This window comes from Myiozetetes cayanensis, unplaced genomic scaffold (assembly GCF_022539395.1).
Source record: "Myiozetetes cayanensis isolate MyiCay16 unplaced genomic scaffold, myiCay2020 scf9, whole genome shotgun sequence".
Lineage (NCBI taxonomy): Eukaryota > Metazoa > Chordata > Aves > Passeriformes > Tyrannidae > Myiozetetes > Myiozetetes cayanensis.
Window position 1 is genome coordinate 27,520,926 of NW_026088185.1, and position 16,530 is coordinate 27,537,455.

The following is a 16,530-nucleotide window of genomic DNA, read 5'->3' on the forward strand; positions in this document are numbered from 1 at the left end:
AGAAGGATTCTTCTTCCAAAGACAGAATTGGTTTCTGTTTCTTCTCTCTTTCTGTTGGTATTTTATTGACATGAATTATTTGGGATTAGCAATGAAGTGTGGATCACAGGGTCCAGAGTCCTTCACAGAGGGTGTCTGCTGCGCACTGTCATTTGATTCCCAACAGCATTGTTCTCACTTCATTAGAAAATATCCATTGTAACTTCTAATTTATACAGTTGCAAGTGATCTACTGAATATTTCCCCCATTTTCTGGTAGCTTCATCTATATTTGCAGTATAATTTTAGGCAAGTGCAGGACTCACATTCCTATTGAAATTAATGTGCATTGTTCTATTGTCCTAGAAAATTCAGGTATCAAGTGATACATCAAACACTTCGTTTCCCTTTTTTATTGCCATATCCTGCAATCTCACTCAGTTTTCACCTCATCTTTTCCCACAATAAATTTAATCCTTGACACAAATGACTGCATTGCTTCAGTGTTTGGCCCTCGGCTTCTACGAGAGCAGCGCTGATGCCAGAGCAGATGTAATGCTCAGGTGCTTCCTCAGTTTATTTGAGGCATCAGCACAGGGAGTTTGACTGTGAGACTCATGACTAAAGCTGTGTTTAAGGAAGGAAGGACAGAGGGAAGTCTGTCTAGCACAATTGCAAAGAAAATCTGCAGAATCATCATCATAACCATGCTACAAACTTAGATTTCTCGCTGATCCCATCTGGCCTGATCCAAAGGCCATTGGATTTTGGATTTGGACCAATATGCAGACGCCTTTGTCCAAATCCCATGTAGAATAAAATGTTGGCTCTCTTTACTGGCAGAGGATTTAGCAATAGGAAGAAGTTCAGTCCAAACCCTTTCTCCATGTGTGGCTGTTCCAAGAACTCCTCTAATTCACAAGGGCTCAATCTTGACCCTGCATCCTCCTGCTTCTACTTCAGGATCATCTGGCTTTTCATCAGCATGAGTCCAATGAGTAACTCACATAAGGCACTGAGTAGCTAAAGCAAGATATTAAAAAAGAGGATCTCCTCCCTGCTTTGATAGTCAGTTATTAACTAATCGGCATGGCAGTACCGGGAAGGTTGTAGGTGGTTCTGTAACCCATCATGCCAAAATGTGAAGAGCAGATAATTTTAATTTCATTACGCTTTTGTTCTGCACAGTCTTCAATATTGTCAGAGTGCTGTTTGAACTGCAACCAATTAATGAAACATGAACTGCTTATTAGGTGACCCAAAAGGTCTCTCCCCTACGATCTGTGAATACCAAATCAAAATCAACGTTTTGCTGGTAAATGCATACGCATGAAATATTTTAAGACATCATGGCTAAAATAGCTAATAATAAACCTCACAGTATTTGTCAGAAAGCAAAGCAAGAAGGGAAAAGAAGCCAAAAAAAAAAAAAAAAAACATGCTTCTGCAAAACACTGGCTATGCAAGTTAGCATCAGCTAAATGATCAATAGGTCACTGTTATGTACGATATTTACATCTGATCTGCAATGCTGTGCTGAAATGTCCAACAAGGCTCCTATCAGCTAGCACTTCCTTCACTAAAATCTGCCTTCATATAAAATTCACCTTGATTTATAAGTTTGCATTCAGTGCTGTACATTTGAATGTAACACTGCCAAGCTTTCTACAGTGTTCACCTGCTGGTTGGAGAGCAGAGATATTTCAAGATGAAAACAAACTAAAGATGGTTGCAGAAGGTTTGTTTCCATTATCAAAGAATGGAAAATAATAGACTTGTGCATATGGCCAGCCTTCTGCTACCATCATGTCACTATGTATTATTATTTTCTGTTACTGAAAAGTAGTCTACACATCATGTATTTCCTTAATCATGGACTTATTAACTCTTTCACACAGATACACACATAAACCTACAATTATTGGTTTGCTTTCATTACCTAAAAAATGTTGAGGGTGTTTTTTTTCTTGGTATTTGCTGAATAGAAACTTACTTGGGTTTAGAATCTGGAATTTCAGGTGTTTCCACTTTCTTTCATACATACACATTTTAAATTCAGATGGCCCATATCCAAATTCAGTCCAATCCTCATTTTGAGGAAGGGGAATTTTAGCTTCTTCATCATTTGAATGTTAATTGTGTGGCATCCCAATAAAACTGCACATGCTCCTTGAAGGCACGAAAAACTCCCTCCTGACCCTTAGAAAATTCTGCCAGTTATTCCTAAATATAAAGCTGGCTAATAACAAGTTCTGTAAGTAATTACACAGCACAGAGCACACAGTGCCTTCCTCTTACTTCAAGGGAACACTGAGAAGTGGCTAATTTGTAGTAAGAAATGAGAAATTTTCAGTCAAGAGTTTAGGAAAGGAGGGGCAATAGGGAAGGTGAGCAGATGGAAATACTCAACAGGAATGGAGAAAAGGGGTCTTCACTTGATAAATACATTTTACCCTTTCTGTAAATCTCATTCACCGCTCTGAGAGTGTATGACTTCGAGTCCTTCTCGGCTAGTAGCCCCTTGCTCCTAAACATTTAGTTTTGGTCTGTCCAATGACTGCAGATTTATGCACTTGAACTCTTTCACTTCCTAACATTCTATAAATAAGCCCCATCTGGTCTATCTCTTCTTGTGTCCAAGTCCCTTCTCCCCCCAGCCTAACTCACAGAGTGTCAGTTAGCTAATGCTTCCCTTTAAATAAACCAGACTTTTCAAAACTTGATCTAATGCCTAAGCTCTTTATGTCCCTTGAAAGAAGACTCTAGCAGCTGCTCACTGTTACTATACACTAGATCAAGTATTCAGAGATGGATCTATCAAAGAGGTCAACTCCCTCCTGACACTACATTAACTAATCGGCTGCTATTTTAAACTTTGCTTAGCTTTGTTATTACTTCTACTTCACTGCACCACTTGACATAGACATAGTGCATTTCATAACCCATTTACCCAGCTGATCAAGATCATTCTGTGAACAACCTCGTCCTTCTAAATTGTAAACATTCCGCCTATTTTAGTATCATCTGATAATGTATGATTTTCTTCATGACACAAATCGTGAAGAAAATGTAACACAAATACAACTTGTAACTACCTGCTTTTGGCCACAAAAATAATTTTGGCCCTTTTCTTCATTGTTTGCTATATAAGAAACAAGGGAATGCTCTTGCTTATCTCTATTCCTGCAAGCCTTTCTAATCTGGGTCTTCCTATTGACCGTGCCACAGCTACTCACACAACTGAAAGGATTGCTCTCATAGTTTGATGCTTCCAGGATCAGACCCCTGTTCTTTACCTGTCTTAATAATTTATCACCGAATCTGTATATGCAGAGTGTATAGAATAATACATCCTGTGAAACTTTGTTAAAGTCTCTGAAAATCCCAATACGTCTGATGCTTCTCTCCTATCTAGATCAATATTTATTTAATTTAAAAAAGGAATCCAATTTGCTTGACATGATTTACTTTCCACAAATCCATGCTGACTTGCATTATGATGCTGCACTCTTATTAAACTGCATGCAACTGTAGCCTTATGCTGCTAGAAAATGTGTTTTTGAGACTCCATTTATAGGCAGCGGGATCCTCTGAGAGGCTGCAGTGCCTGACACAAGGAATTCACCACATTCTTATTGTCAAACTGGTCAGTTATTTTTCAGCTCAAACTGTTTCCCTTCAAAACAGTGAAACAACTTTGACACTTTTCAAATTATTTGATGCAAGCTCTTATTTCTGATGCGCACTCACACTGCAAATCATGGCTGTGTATCAGGAGTCGTCCTGTGCCCAGCATTATACAACTCCTACATAGAAACAGTCCTCAACACCCAGGGAGTTTATGGCAACGGTCCCACCACTGATCTTATTGTTGGGTCTCAGTTAGAAGCCAGGCCAGATCAGCAGAAACAGACTATCAAAATGTCAACAGCACATAGCTGTTTGAAGGAATAAGCAGCTGCAGGGCTTCCTTCTGCTTTGTGTTCATGTCCCAAATAATACTCCACACTGTTCAAGTGTCCCTAGGCAGGCTGTTCCTCCTGTAGTGACATGAAGCCCCTCCACCCATCCCACTGCTCACTCCTCTGATCCCACGCTTCACCAGGAGGCTGATGCTCAAACACATTGTTGTGTCACTGTCTCAGTGTATTGTCTCCAGCACCATAGCCTATCTGCTGAGATAATGGGTGGTGTTCTCTTTAGCAGGCAGACATGGTAATAGCATATGCCACTTCAGCACTCACCTCCTAAGGCTTCAGTCCCTACTCTGCTACTGTCATTCAATTCTGCATGGCTGCCTGGGGTAAGTTCTGTCCAGTACTGATAGAGGGGGCAGAACCCTCTCTGCTTTCTCATTCACTCCAATTTGGCAGTTCCCAAAGAATTTCCAAAATCTCATCCTACCAATGCGCATTTTCCCAGCTATTTGTCTAATGAAGTTTCCATTTTTATTCTTCCTCCCCTCCGTTTCCTCTTACCACGCACTAACAATGCACTGAACTGAGCTCTTACTGATTTTTTAGAGGACAATTTGTATACATTCAATAGTCAGAATGGGCTGGAGTATCTTGGTATGTACTTGCCAGACTGGCATTCATCGGGACTGTGAAACAGAACAAAATCCCACTGCAGTAATGAGGCTTTTTAACCCCTTTGTGACAGTACAACTAAATGCCCTTTCAAGCCCCTGTACAATGCCATCAGCTGGGCACAGAAACACAGGCCTACACAGTTCCAACCCTGACATAAATACAGAATTTATTTAGGCAGTATCAAGCTGTTTGTGGTATTTCTCATCAAGTACCCTACCTTGAACTCCATAGGGGTGTACTTCTCGTTCTTGGGGGTTGTGTTGCCCTTGTAATGGAGATGGTTGGGAGTGGTGGGGTGGATAACGGTGGACTCCTGGGACTGCCTCTGACAGCGCTGGCAGTACACGTAAATCACAAACGTTAAGAGGCTAGAGCCAAAGAAACAGGAGACCCCAGTGGCAATCAGATGGATGAGACTAAAACCTGCAAGGGAAATGACAAGAGATGCTATTTTTAAAGAACAGCCCCTTTTCCTCCCCCGACAAGACCACAGGTGCAAATCAGAGCGGTGACATCTCGGGATCAACATTAATAAGCTGTTGAAGACAGAGTCTTATGTTATAACATAAACTGACATAATCTTCCTGCAAATCAGTCTCCCCACTGCAGCCCTGCCTTGGGCAGTTTAACAGGTTCATGCATTGTTTTCTCAAAGCTCCCTCCCTGTCTCTCCTCTCTCCCCTCTATTGATATTGAAACTAAACATTATGTTAAGCTGACAGCTAAAGAAATGAGCCATACAAACAATGCACATTAATGGATTCCAAAGCATGTGCATGTCATGGAAATAAGGGGATAAAAATGCTCAGTGTTTCTCTGAAGGGGAAGGAAGGGAGGGGAAAGCCCTTTTTGTTGGCTGCCCAAAATGCCTATGAGACTGTGTGTGGGGTGGGGGAGATACACATTCCTCCCCCTTGTAATCCAAGTGTGCTCAGCATTCTTGCTTATTCATGGGGCAGCATTGCCTTGGCCATGTCTGCACTACCTCTGAGCTGTATTTCTACTGCTAACAGTGAAATAGGGGACCTCAGGAAAATAAGAATGATAAGGTGGGCAAAGGAAAGGGGGGAACTGCTTGAAAAACACTTTGTTGGCTTTCTCCACAAATTGCAGAGATAGGAAGCCAGTTGCAGGCAGGTGCCAGCAGGATAGCTACAGTGCAAATATTTCAAACAGAAAAGCTCTTGGACTGTAAAAGCCTCCTCTGGAGATCCCTCCTCGTGGGATTGCAGCAGCACCCTCCAAGCTCAGCACTGAACTCTGGAAGGTGCTGTAGTTGTGCATCCCACGTGCTGGGAAGTACCTAACTCACTCACAGCTCTGACTGGTGGGGGTAAGACAAAGTCAAACAGCACTCCTCATTCCTCCCTCACCTCACAGAGTCTCACCCCCCACAGTAAAAGCAACGACCAACAGATCTCCACTGACAACAGAACAAACAGTAGCACCCTTTACAGCCACCAAGTTAATGAAGCAACCAGAGGCAATCTTGGGTGGCAAAACTTTATGACCCTGCTGTATTTAGCTATGTGCAAGGGGGACTCTACAGAAAAAGGATCAGTTATTTGACTCCAAATGCTACTGCCTTTCCTCTGCCTTTGCTCTGTCATCTTTCAAACAGACCTGACAGGGGCCCTGGTGTCTGAGGGGGACCCCTTGACTGCTGGCCCCCCGGGGCAGCTCTTTCAGGGGTCAGTCACACCGGCTCAGTGGCGACTGCAGCGGTAAATTTCCCGTAATACTTAAAAAGCCAATTCATCTGGACAGACTGCTGTGTTGACTTGACTGTGTGCAGAGAAATGGGACCAGTCAGAGAGCGACTTTAAATGAGGCTCATTCTTAGTCTGATCACGGAATGCATTTTTTTGGTGCCATCTTAACATTTTAACTGATATGCTTTTCAAATAGCAGATTCTGCCCATTAGTCAATGGCTCTCGTCTAATCTTTAGTTAAAAAATATCTTCCTGAGTTTAAAAAGAACAAAATCAGTAGAATTCTACAGCAAAGTAATGCACTTCAATCATAATTACAGTAAGGAACATACAGAATTTATTAGACTGATGAGCTACACTTATTTTTCAAACCACACTATAAAACTCTACTGCAAGTTTACCACTTTCTATTGTGTTTTGGATGATGGTCCAAAAATACTAGCAGAAAGATTATAATTTCTTCCTAAATGTTACAAGACTTCTTCAAAAAGACATTTCCTTTCTAAAAACCTCTGCCTGCTTTACATCATTCTTGACAGCTAAAACACAGAATACACAACTGTGCTCAGTAAAGGCACATGACACGCTGCCCCATTCTCCTCTGGCCCAACTTTGCTTATATTGCACTGAATGTTTCATTTCACTGCTACATTTGCAAGTCACTACATAAAGCTCTCTTACATTTCAGTCTCACCTTTGAAACACCCATCTGATTCTTCAGATGAGTTTTAGCTGTATCTTAAGGGGAGGTGGGGGGGAACACCAAACAAATGATTTTGTTTGCAGCTTGTGAATCCCCAGGGGGGAAGCTTTCTGGTTCATCACTTTGAAAATATAGATTTTCTGAGATGCATCAACAGAATTTCTATTGATTGGCTTCTTTGCCAAATATTGTAGAACACTAAGTAATAAATAATATTAGCTATGGTAAAAAGTAGATTGCAACAGCAAACACAGAGGTGATGGTAAAAGAAGGAAATGTGGGTACAGTGCACAACAGTGGAGTGCAAGCCATAGCAAGGGGTCGTGGAACTGAAGTAGAACCACTGCACCCTCTGAGGGAGAAAGAGTGGTGCAGGAAACCAAATGTTACATTGCAGAGGATGAAATATTAATCCCATTAATTGCCCCACAGTCACAAACCAAGAGGCCACATTTCCATGCCACAGGTGGCATGCCTGTTTCTGCTATGATCTCTACAGGGAGAAGATTTTGGCAGCCTGCAGATCATCTAGATTTCAGGAAAGCAGGGATGTGATGCTAGCAGGAACTGGCATGGTCATTAGTGTGAAACTAGCTTTTCAAAACGTTAAAGGAACCTGCCATTTTCTTCAGTCTGCATTTTTATCTCGGGGCTCCTAAGGCAGTGGAAAAGTGACACTAATGACTTGTAACTTGGATCCTTCCACGTTACATGCAGAAAGGAGACACGGATCCTGTGAGAGGTGAGAACTTGAATGAAAGGAAGTGCTTGGAGGACAAGTATAAACCTCTAATCTCAACCTATATCAGCAAAGGATCTGTCTGAGACCCTATTCACTGAAATCTTCATAGGTTATATAAAAACACCTGCCTTCAAACAGCTGGAGGCTTACAGTGGTGGAATGGGGAATATCCCTTCCTCCCTCCTGAACCATTTACCCTGTGGGTAGAGAGAGACAAGCAATTGCTCCCTGGTAATTAATGACTCTCAGTGGTCAACCCAAACTCTCAAATAAATGAAAATCTTGGAACTGACAAGTGGACATGCGATACATTCCTCCAGTCCGACTCAGACAGCAAGACTCCAGTGGAATTAAGGCTATCAGTGGGATATGAGCTGTATAGATTAATGGTTTGGTTGATACTGCACAGGGAGAAAAAAAGCCATGTTAAGATAAAAATAAGATATATAGGTAATGGTACCCTACCTCCACAGTTCGTGCTCTCATCAATGCTGGAGGCTGGCAGGATCACTAAACAAAGAGAAGAAGATTGGAGAAAGTCGTCATTTTGCCATCACTTTACTTCTCCAAGTAATTAAACCCCCTGTGCTCCAGACACGAGAAGGTGCTCACATGTTCTGCAGCAAGCTGAGAGCCTCTCCAAATTGAATTATAAGCTCATAGTTAGAAACACATGCAATAAAACCTCTCCAAAGACCTGACAATTCCAGTACTGTTACCTGATCACTGTTTAGCTTCTTCAATTAGGGGAAAGATGAAAGCTGAGAAAACCATGAAAAAGACTACCACTGCCTAGAGATCTCAGATTTTTAAGTAAGGGCACCATAATCCAAAAAATAACATGTGGAAAGGCATTATTCAGTCTAGACCCATACCAAGTATTTGCCTGAGAGATTCAATTTCCAGAAGACACAGGGTGGAATATGCTGATGACCATCTGCCCATCAACAGTGTCTGTCTGTTAGACCCTGGATTAATCTCCCTACTTCACACTCAAATTTTCTCCATCTGCCTCACCCTCATTCTTCACTCTTTTGGGATGCTTCTTTTGATACCTGAAATCAAGGACATTCTGTTGCCCATACCCATACCGAAAACAGAGAGAATTTTTATATTCTATCCTGAGATGAACGATGCAAGGTTAAAAGCTTCAATTCAGGTGAAGCCATACTAGTTACTTGTTACAAATCTAGGTAATTCTGTTTAAAAAGAATATTAAGCCACCTAAAGGAATGCCAGTTACCCTGTGCCTGCCACGAGGGAATATATAACATGGTTGGTTGTTTGCTTGTTTTTCTAGCAAAGAAGCATCCAAGCCCAATTTATAATAGAGAAAATCTCAGCCTAGTTTGACAGTCTGGGCACGAACTGCTCTCCTGAACTGGCCCACCCTCTCCTTCCTCGGTGACACTGTACATACCAGGGATTTCATTGTACAGGCAATCCTGGTACTGGGTGCTGTTCCCGACGCACTGAGAAGAGTCCGGGCTGTGCACCTCGCAGTAGCGGCTGCGGTACTGGATGCCCTCTTCATTACACAGGCTCCACTCCGACCACTCCGACCAGCCACCTGAAACCCAGACCAGAAACACACTCAGACGATGTCACCAAGAAGGAAAAAGATGCTTTGTAGCTATCAAACTTCTCCAATGCAGAAGCCATCTAAATCCTGGCCTGGGCCTCTCTCACACACCTAATCCAGGGGTCTTTAGTAGATTTAATTTTCTCAATCCTAATACCAGTGCAAACATCATACCCTACTTGTCAGGCTGTAGTTTTCTTAATATGGACTAAACCAACTTTTGGTGCAGCACTGCATAGGAGTTGTCTTAAGAGCTCCTATATCAGCTCTCTGGTTAAAGTCATACAAGGACCTCCCTGGGACAATGTTGCACCATGACCTCTAAGTTGTGATGTGGCTTCCCATGGATCCCTAAAGCAGCCAGCACAAGTTAGAGCAATTACAGAGTTCTGCTGAGGTTCCCAAGGGCAGGAGTTGGCCTGTACTGGATCAGAAGGACACAAAGGTAATGCAAAGCCAGCACAGAACTAAACCCTGTCCTCTGAGTTGTAGCACATGCTCATCTGTTGTCTGTGAAAGAAAAAGGAAGGATTGTCCCTTCAGTAACTGTACAGATTGCTGCTTCTTGACCCCTTTTGTTTGTCTTGTAAGCTTCCATGTTGAAGAACCAAGCTCCAGCTTTTTCAATTACTTGTAATGGATAAACCATTGGCAAGATTTTGCCTGACTGGCACCAGAATGCCGGAGCATGGGCTAGTGAGAAGGCACAGAGAAAGGTGATGCGTTGCAGTTGAACACTGGGATGTCTCCTTTTTCCCTGGCTCAGCAGACACCTACAGAAAAACTCGTAACTGGTGGTGTTTCTGATACACTTTTTAAACATTGTGCAGATGTGCCTTGCTCCCACTCCCCTCCAAGCCAAGTGGAGCAGGGATGAGAAGCGGTTACCTTCGCAGGGGTGCGTGTTGCAGAGGGCCTCCTCGGTGTGCAGGCCGATGCAGATATCCTCCCCGCTGGATGGGGCCGGATTGGTGCACGTCCGTGTGCGCTGGTAGTGCCCACCTCCACAGGTTGCTGAGCAGTGAGACCAAGGAGTCCAGCAAGACCACGAGCCTTTCACTGGAGGACACAGGAAAGCAAGGAGAGAGAGATAGATGGCACTGGTTACTCCTCTCACTGTGACAAAGCTAGAGAGCCCTGGTATCTCACCTTCCAGATTCACCCTGCCCAGACTAGCTAGCAGTTTCTGGGACATTAGGGCCTGACAAGAAAAACTTTGCATCAAGAGAGAGTACAAATGTACTGCACTCTGTGGATGAAGAATGAAATCTAAGCAGAAAAAGGCTCTGCATCATAAAGTGCCATAACAGTAACTGTTCTTTATGGTAGTCACTACTATTCACTGAAATAGTCTACTCCATTCTATTCCTTTCCTTTTTATAGAACAGCATTGGTATTATTATTATTATTATTATTATTATTATTACTACTGCTACTACCTCTTGAAACTTCACTTACAGCGAAAGCAGATTTACTTGGGGAAAGAGCGCTGTAGAACCTAAGTGGAGCTTATATGGCACCTTTCTGTGGGGCCTCCAAGTCCTCTAGTTTCAGCCTTTAGGAAACAGAAACTCAGAGGCTTTATTTATTGGCCCTGCTTATTGCAGGGGCATTGGACTAGATGACCTCTAAAGGTCCCTTCCAACCCAAACCATTTTATGATCTGAGCATAACCCCATAAGAGGTTAATAATAAAACTAGGGAGGGACTTAGGAACACTGATTCCCCCACCCCCCACCCATTATACTGCCTGGTTTACAGGTCCACATGCCATTAATTCAGAAGATAATAACCTGATGACTCAGTGCAAGATAAACCCAGGATTTGTGTATACACATTGAGTGAGGCAGGGAAAGAGGGAGACACAGAGAAATAGTAATCATGCACTCAGAACAGATTTGAAAACATCATACTGTCCAAGGAGAGAAAACAGCACAGAAGGGCACAGACATTAGTGAAAAGCCACTGAGAGCTTCCAAAATAGTACTAATAGCTGCCTTTATAGTACTAGGGTTATTTCCTTTTTATAGGCCATAGAGTGCAATATTTGACACTCCTGCTACGCTCTTGCTGCACATTCTGATCATATCTGCATTGGAATTTTATCTTTGTATTGAATTTTAGAATCATAATAGTACTACTATAATAGAGCATTTTCAAGTGTAGGCCACAAACTATAATGCCAGAGGTAGATAATTGCTAGAACTGCAAAGAGGCAAGGTAATTTGTGTAAGATCACTTAAATTTAGTTTAGATAGTTATTACAGAGCAAGGAGAAGGATAAGTGAGAGAGAATACAGTAGTCAATGGTCTATTACTACTATTCTGGACAAGGAGTGCAACGTAAACATGAGGACAAACTCGAAAACCAGGAAACCAGGCAAGAATACTCCCTGCTGGCTGTGCAGGAAATGGTAACTGATGTCAAGAGGAGATGCCCATCGCAAGAACAATACGTAAGCAGGAGAGGGGGAAGAAACAAGTGTTCACAAGAAGAGCCGCCACATCAAGCATCTCTATACAGTATTAAGCCACATTTATTAAACCTGTCTCTTCATCAAGGAGCAGACACGCCATGATGCCCTCCACAGGATGGAGGATCAAACCTTCCTGAAGCAGAAAAATTGCTACAAGCCACCCTACTACTTCCTCTAGAGGATGTGGCTGTGTTACCCTTAGGTGAAACTTAAGTCAGCACTAAAAATCACATGTGGGTCATTACAATAGTTTTAAAAATACTAAAGAAAATCCCCCAAATTTTAAAAAAAACCCAAACAAACAAACCAGCATAGAAATACTGATTTTGTTGTTGTTGTTGCTCTACCATTAAGATTTTGGAAAAACTCCTCTGAAGCTCATGCAGGAAGATGTTCATGTTTACCTGGGCAGGGATGCGGATTGCAGTCTTGGTACTCCATCGCTGACCCCACACAGGGTAAGCCACCATTTTTAGGTTCAGGGTTTGTGCATGTTCTCTTCCTGATCCTAAAGCCCAGCTCACAGTCCCTGGAACAGGAAGACCAGGCCCCCCAAAAGGACCAGCCCCCATTGATAATCCGTGCAGAGGTCTTACCAGTCTTGAGGAGGTCATCAACAAGAGCTTCAAGGAAAACAAACGAGACATCATGAGATCACAAATTAATCAAAAGCTGGGCTTTTAAAAGGGATTCAGCTCATGAATAAAAATCAGGATTTACATGCCCTGTGAAATAGTTTCTGTTGAAAGCCCTTAGCAAGAGTTTTGTTCCACAGGGAATACAAAAACAAATTTGCAAACACACAAACTGAGTCTACTGATCACCTTGATAAATGTCCTTCTGGGGCAGAAAACTGGGAGTCCAGGCTGTGCCCTCAAGACACTGCCTTGCATCACAGCAGTATTGCAGCGACCAACCCAAGAGGCTGTGCACAAGGGGAGCCCAAGAGAGAAAGAAAAGACACACTGTCCTGTAGGACAGCTCTTCTCTTCTTTACAACTGCATTACTTGCCTGTTCTCTTTGGGGCAGCAAGAACAAATCTATACGCTGCCATAAGCACAGAGCTCATGACTGTGTATCTGTATGTCACAGGGCTCTCTCCATCCCTCCCACTCTGCAGTGGCACTGGTCGTACAGGTGACACTAGATGTACTACTGCAGACACAGTCAGCTTTCTGTTGTCCTGAGAGAACCCTTGTCCCACCACCAAATCTAGGCTTGCCCTGTGGTCCCTCAGAGCTGGCAGGACGTACAGTCAGTATCACACACAGCTGAGCCATCGTTGGGGCAGAAACGACTCTCGGTTTTCTTCCTCCCAAACTGCAGCTCGTGGGGGTCTGACAGCTGGGCACGACACGTGTAGCGGAAGCGCTGCTCCTGGCGGGCGCCATTCTGGGTGATGTTCACAGGCATCCAGGGGGTCCAGGGGGTGTTCCTGCGCACCTCCGGGCAGCTCTCTGGGTTGCAGGTCTTATATTCCTGTCAAGAAGGAAAACCACTCTCTCCTTACTTATTAAACAGCGTCAGCCTAACTGGTAGAGATTTATTTACACTTCAGAAAATAAGAGGGTACTCTCTGGATCTAAAACAATCCCCATCTGCCTTATCTGACCTCACAGGCACAAGCCAGTGCTGGGCACAGCACAAAATGTGGTGGCTATGGAGGTAGTGGTGGTGAATAGCTTCAGGTGGACCTCAAGGGTAAACTATGCTTGCTATTTTTATGTCTCCCTCAGGTTTGTGTTTATTTACTGACTCTAAGTCCTGTGGGGGTTCAACAGCTTGGTACATTATGGGCAGGAGAATAATTCAGGCAGTAGATAACAGCAACAGCCAAGAAGTTTTCTGCTGTGACCCTGAGATGCTGCTCTTAGGTCAGCCTAGAGAAGCCCCATGAGGATAAAATGTCAGTTAAGATTTATTCCTTCAAAAGTTTATTTTTGATTTTTAATATGGGTTTAGATTACCTCTTTCTATAGCTATTTTTGTTTGGTTGGTTTCTTGAACTCTCTAGTGAGGGTTATGAACCATTTATCATCTTTGGTGTACAGGGACGGGGTAATTTGGGGGTTTTACAATTCTTGCCACTAGTGGGAGGAATTCCAGTGACAAATAATGTGTTCTTTATTTAAAATAAATGAATAAACCAAACTTTTCTGGCAAAGAGGAAGAAATAATGCTTCAGGACCTTGTGTGATTCTAGAGTAAATGTCAAACAGCTTGTGAAGAGATGGGAAGTGTCAGATCAAGTCTGCTTGCTCTGAAAGGAAATTCCACAAAACTAATTAAAAGAGTTGCATGAAACTGCTACCAGAATAGGAAAGGGAAAGTAAAGAGAACAAATGGGTAGCCATTGCCTCACTGATGGGTGAACTAGATGTTGGACCTGTTTATTCAAGTATGACAGTGCAACTCACTTCTGATGTGTGTGTGGCCTCCTTGACTCAACAGATCATCCTCGGGAGCGGGACAGAAGAGAAAAACATGTATATTGCTTTCAGGTAAAGGCCATAAAATCTAAGCCTACAGAGACCTAAGGAAATCCTCCGTACCCCAGTCTATCCCTAAATCTGCCACCTCTGTGCTTCCAAGTTCATTTCAGCATCCTCTCCAGCAAAAGCTGAGGACAGCATTTTCTTCTAGTTTGAGAAATAAAACCAAGATGGAGAGAGGAGGTAATACCAAGTTCCTAGATGCTGGCTGTCAGTAGGTGCCCCTTTATGCAATGTCAATAAATAATACATACCACAGCACAGCCTGGACATGTATTTCCGTTTTCACAGGACCTCTGCCTTGAATGAATCCCTCCACCACAGTTCACGCTACATTTATTCCAGGGTCCCCATGAAGACCAAAAAATCGGTAATGGACATGGATTGTTCTCATTACAGAATCTGAAAGAAGAAAGTGCATTGCTCAAAGAACATCCACATCAGCACACCCGAGGGACAAAATGGTGCAGGACACAAGACTGCACACTGCATTGGGGCACAACTGATGGCACGCACAGAGGAGGCTGACACACCGTCAGATTAGCAATATTCCTGCTCATGGAGAGAACTGTAGCCTTTGTATGGAGCAGGAGTGGATAACCAGGCTGAGCTCAGGAAGACAGTCGGAGTAAATGGTCGAGATCAAGTGTTTTGAAGTGCTCTAGTCTCAAAACTTTTCCACAAACACTGAATCCACAAAAGAGCTCATAAGCTGAAGCCCAAGTGTCACAAAGAGAGAGAACGCATGGTAAATGGGATGAGAGAGGGAGAACAACTCAACAGTGATTTGTCACTAATGGCAGGTGTTAAACACCTGGCAATCTTCTTCTCTTCACGCAGTCTAGCTTTTACTGCTCCTTGGACCCTAGGAAACTGGAGTTTGAAAATAGGGCAGAATTAGATGCTATATGCATCTAAAAGCAGGTCCTAAATGAATGCTATTTCATGTTCCCATGTCAAAAGTAACCTTAATTTTGTTCAGAGTTTTAATCAATATTGTTCTCAAATTGAATCACACAGGACTGCACTTGACTCTGATGTAATCTTTAACCCCAAAAAGGACCATTGTGAATGGACACAAATCAAATCTAACATTAAAATGTCTTGAAACAAGGAAGTTAAATGAATTGCCCTTTGTATTTGGAGAAATGCAGAGACATGTGTCTTAGTGACCGCTCAAGGGACAAGCAACAGCCTATTGCCAAGCAGAGGTGGCCTTTAACGAAATGTCAGACCTGGAAACAAGTTGGGGTGCCTTGAAGCATGTGTTTCATGAGGGGTCAGGCTTGAAGAAGTGTTATAGTGCAGATAGCTCTGTAGGTTCAAAAAGTATTGGGTTTTAGTAATTTTGCATGAAATTTTCTTAGTTTAGAGGGGAACAAAGGTTTTCCTGATGCCATGACCTGCAAAACTCAAGACTGAATCTGTGAGTTAAGTTATATTTTGCCTTGAATTTCTTTTGGTGCACCATCACCATCAAGTAACAGAGACTTGGGAGTGGTGCAACTGGCAATTAAAAGTTGCACAAACTCAGCTGCCACTTCCAGGATGGATCAGAAGAGTTCAACCATATCTGTAAACTCTGCCAACAGCAGGCACAGCTCCTCCTTTAGGTGAGGAAGGCAGCCCCCTGTTGGTGGGACAGGAATACTTATGGAGGTCTGAAAGGTCCTGTTTGATAGTGAAGGCAGCTCTGAAGTCTCTGATGTTCACAGGTTCATTGGAAAAGAGTGGTCATGAATGTGAGGAACCTCATCCCTCCCAGGCTCTGCAACTCCTTCCTCTCGGTGCATTCAACCAAGCAGCCTTAATCTGCAGTTACGTGAGAGCCACCGCTCCCAGCTGCCAACATTATACCCACAGAAATGAACACAGAGTGTTGTGGACAACTCTTACCTTTCTTCCCTGCTCTGTCCAACGCAGACCCTGCCCCCATATCGTGGAGCAGGATTGCTGCAGGATCGCTGGCGGACCTGGAAGCCAATCCCACAAGAGGTGCTGCATGGGGCCCAGGAGGACCAGGGTGTCCAAGCGCCATTTCTAACAAAAAAGGGTGAGAGAAAACAGAGTATGGGGATCGTCCAACGGTCTCCCATATCATGCCATGCTTTATAGAGCAAAACACATATGACTATTCAGTTCAACCAGACTTTATATCAGAGGAGATTTAGAAGGGAGTTTCAAAAGCTCTTAGCACTGGCCTTTCATCCCCTTTGAAGTCTCTAAGAACTGGAAAGAAAGAGAATGAA

At 43.1% G+C, this 16,530-nt stretch overlaps 1 protein-coding gene across 4 annotated transcripts in view; it reads right to left on the bottom strand.

Moving 5' to 3' along the window:
- SEMA5B (semaphorin 5B) overlaps positions 1-16,530 on the bottom strand; it is a 271,728-nt gene that overhangs the window by 18,394 nt on the left and 236,804 nt on the right. For 3 of the 4 annotated variants that reach the window (XM_050339626.1, XM_050339627.1, XM_050339628.1), the window contains exons 16-23: positions 16,178-16,321; positions 14,536-14,683; positions 13,043-13,268; positions 12,193-12,411; positions 10,200-10,370; positions 9,150-9,299; positions 8,195-8,239; positions 4,789-4,994 (exon numbers count right to left, since the gene is read on the bottom strand). In XM_050339626.1, the coding sequence (XP_050195583.1) occupies positions 4,789-4,994; positions 8,195-8,239; positions 9,150-9,299; positions 10,200-10,370; positions 12,193-12,411; positions 13,043-13,268; positions 14,536-14,683; positions 16,178-16,321 (1,309 nt within the window). The other variant, XM_050339629.1, reaches the window with a different exon arrangement.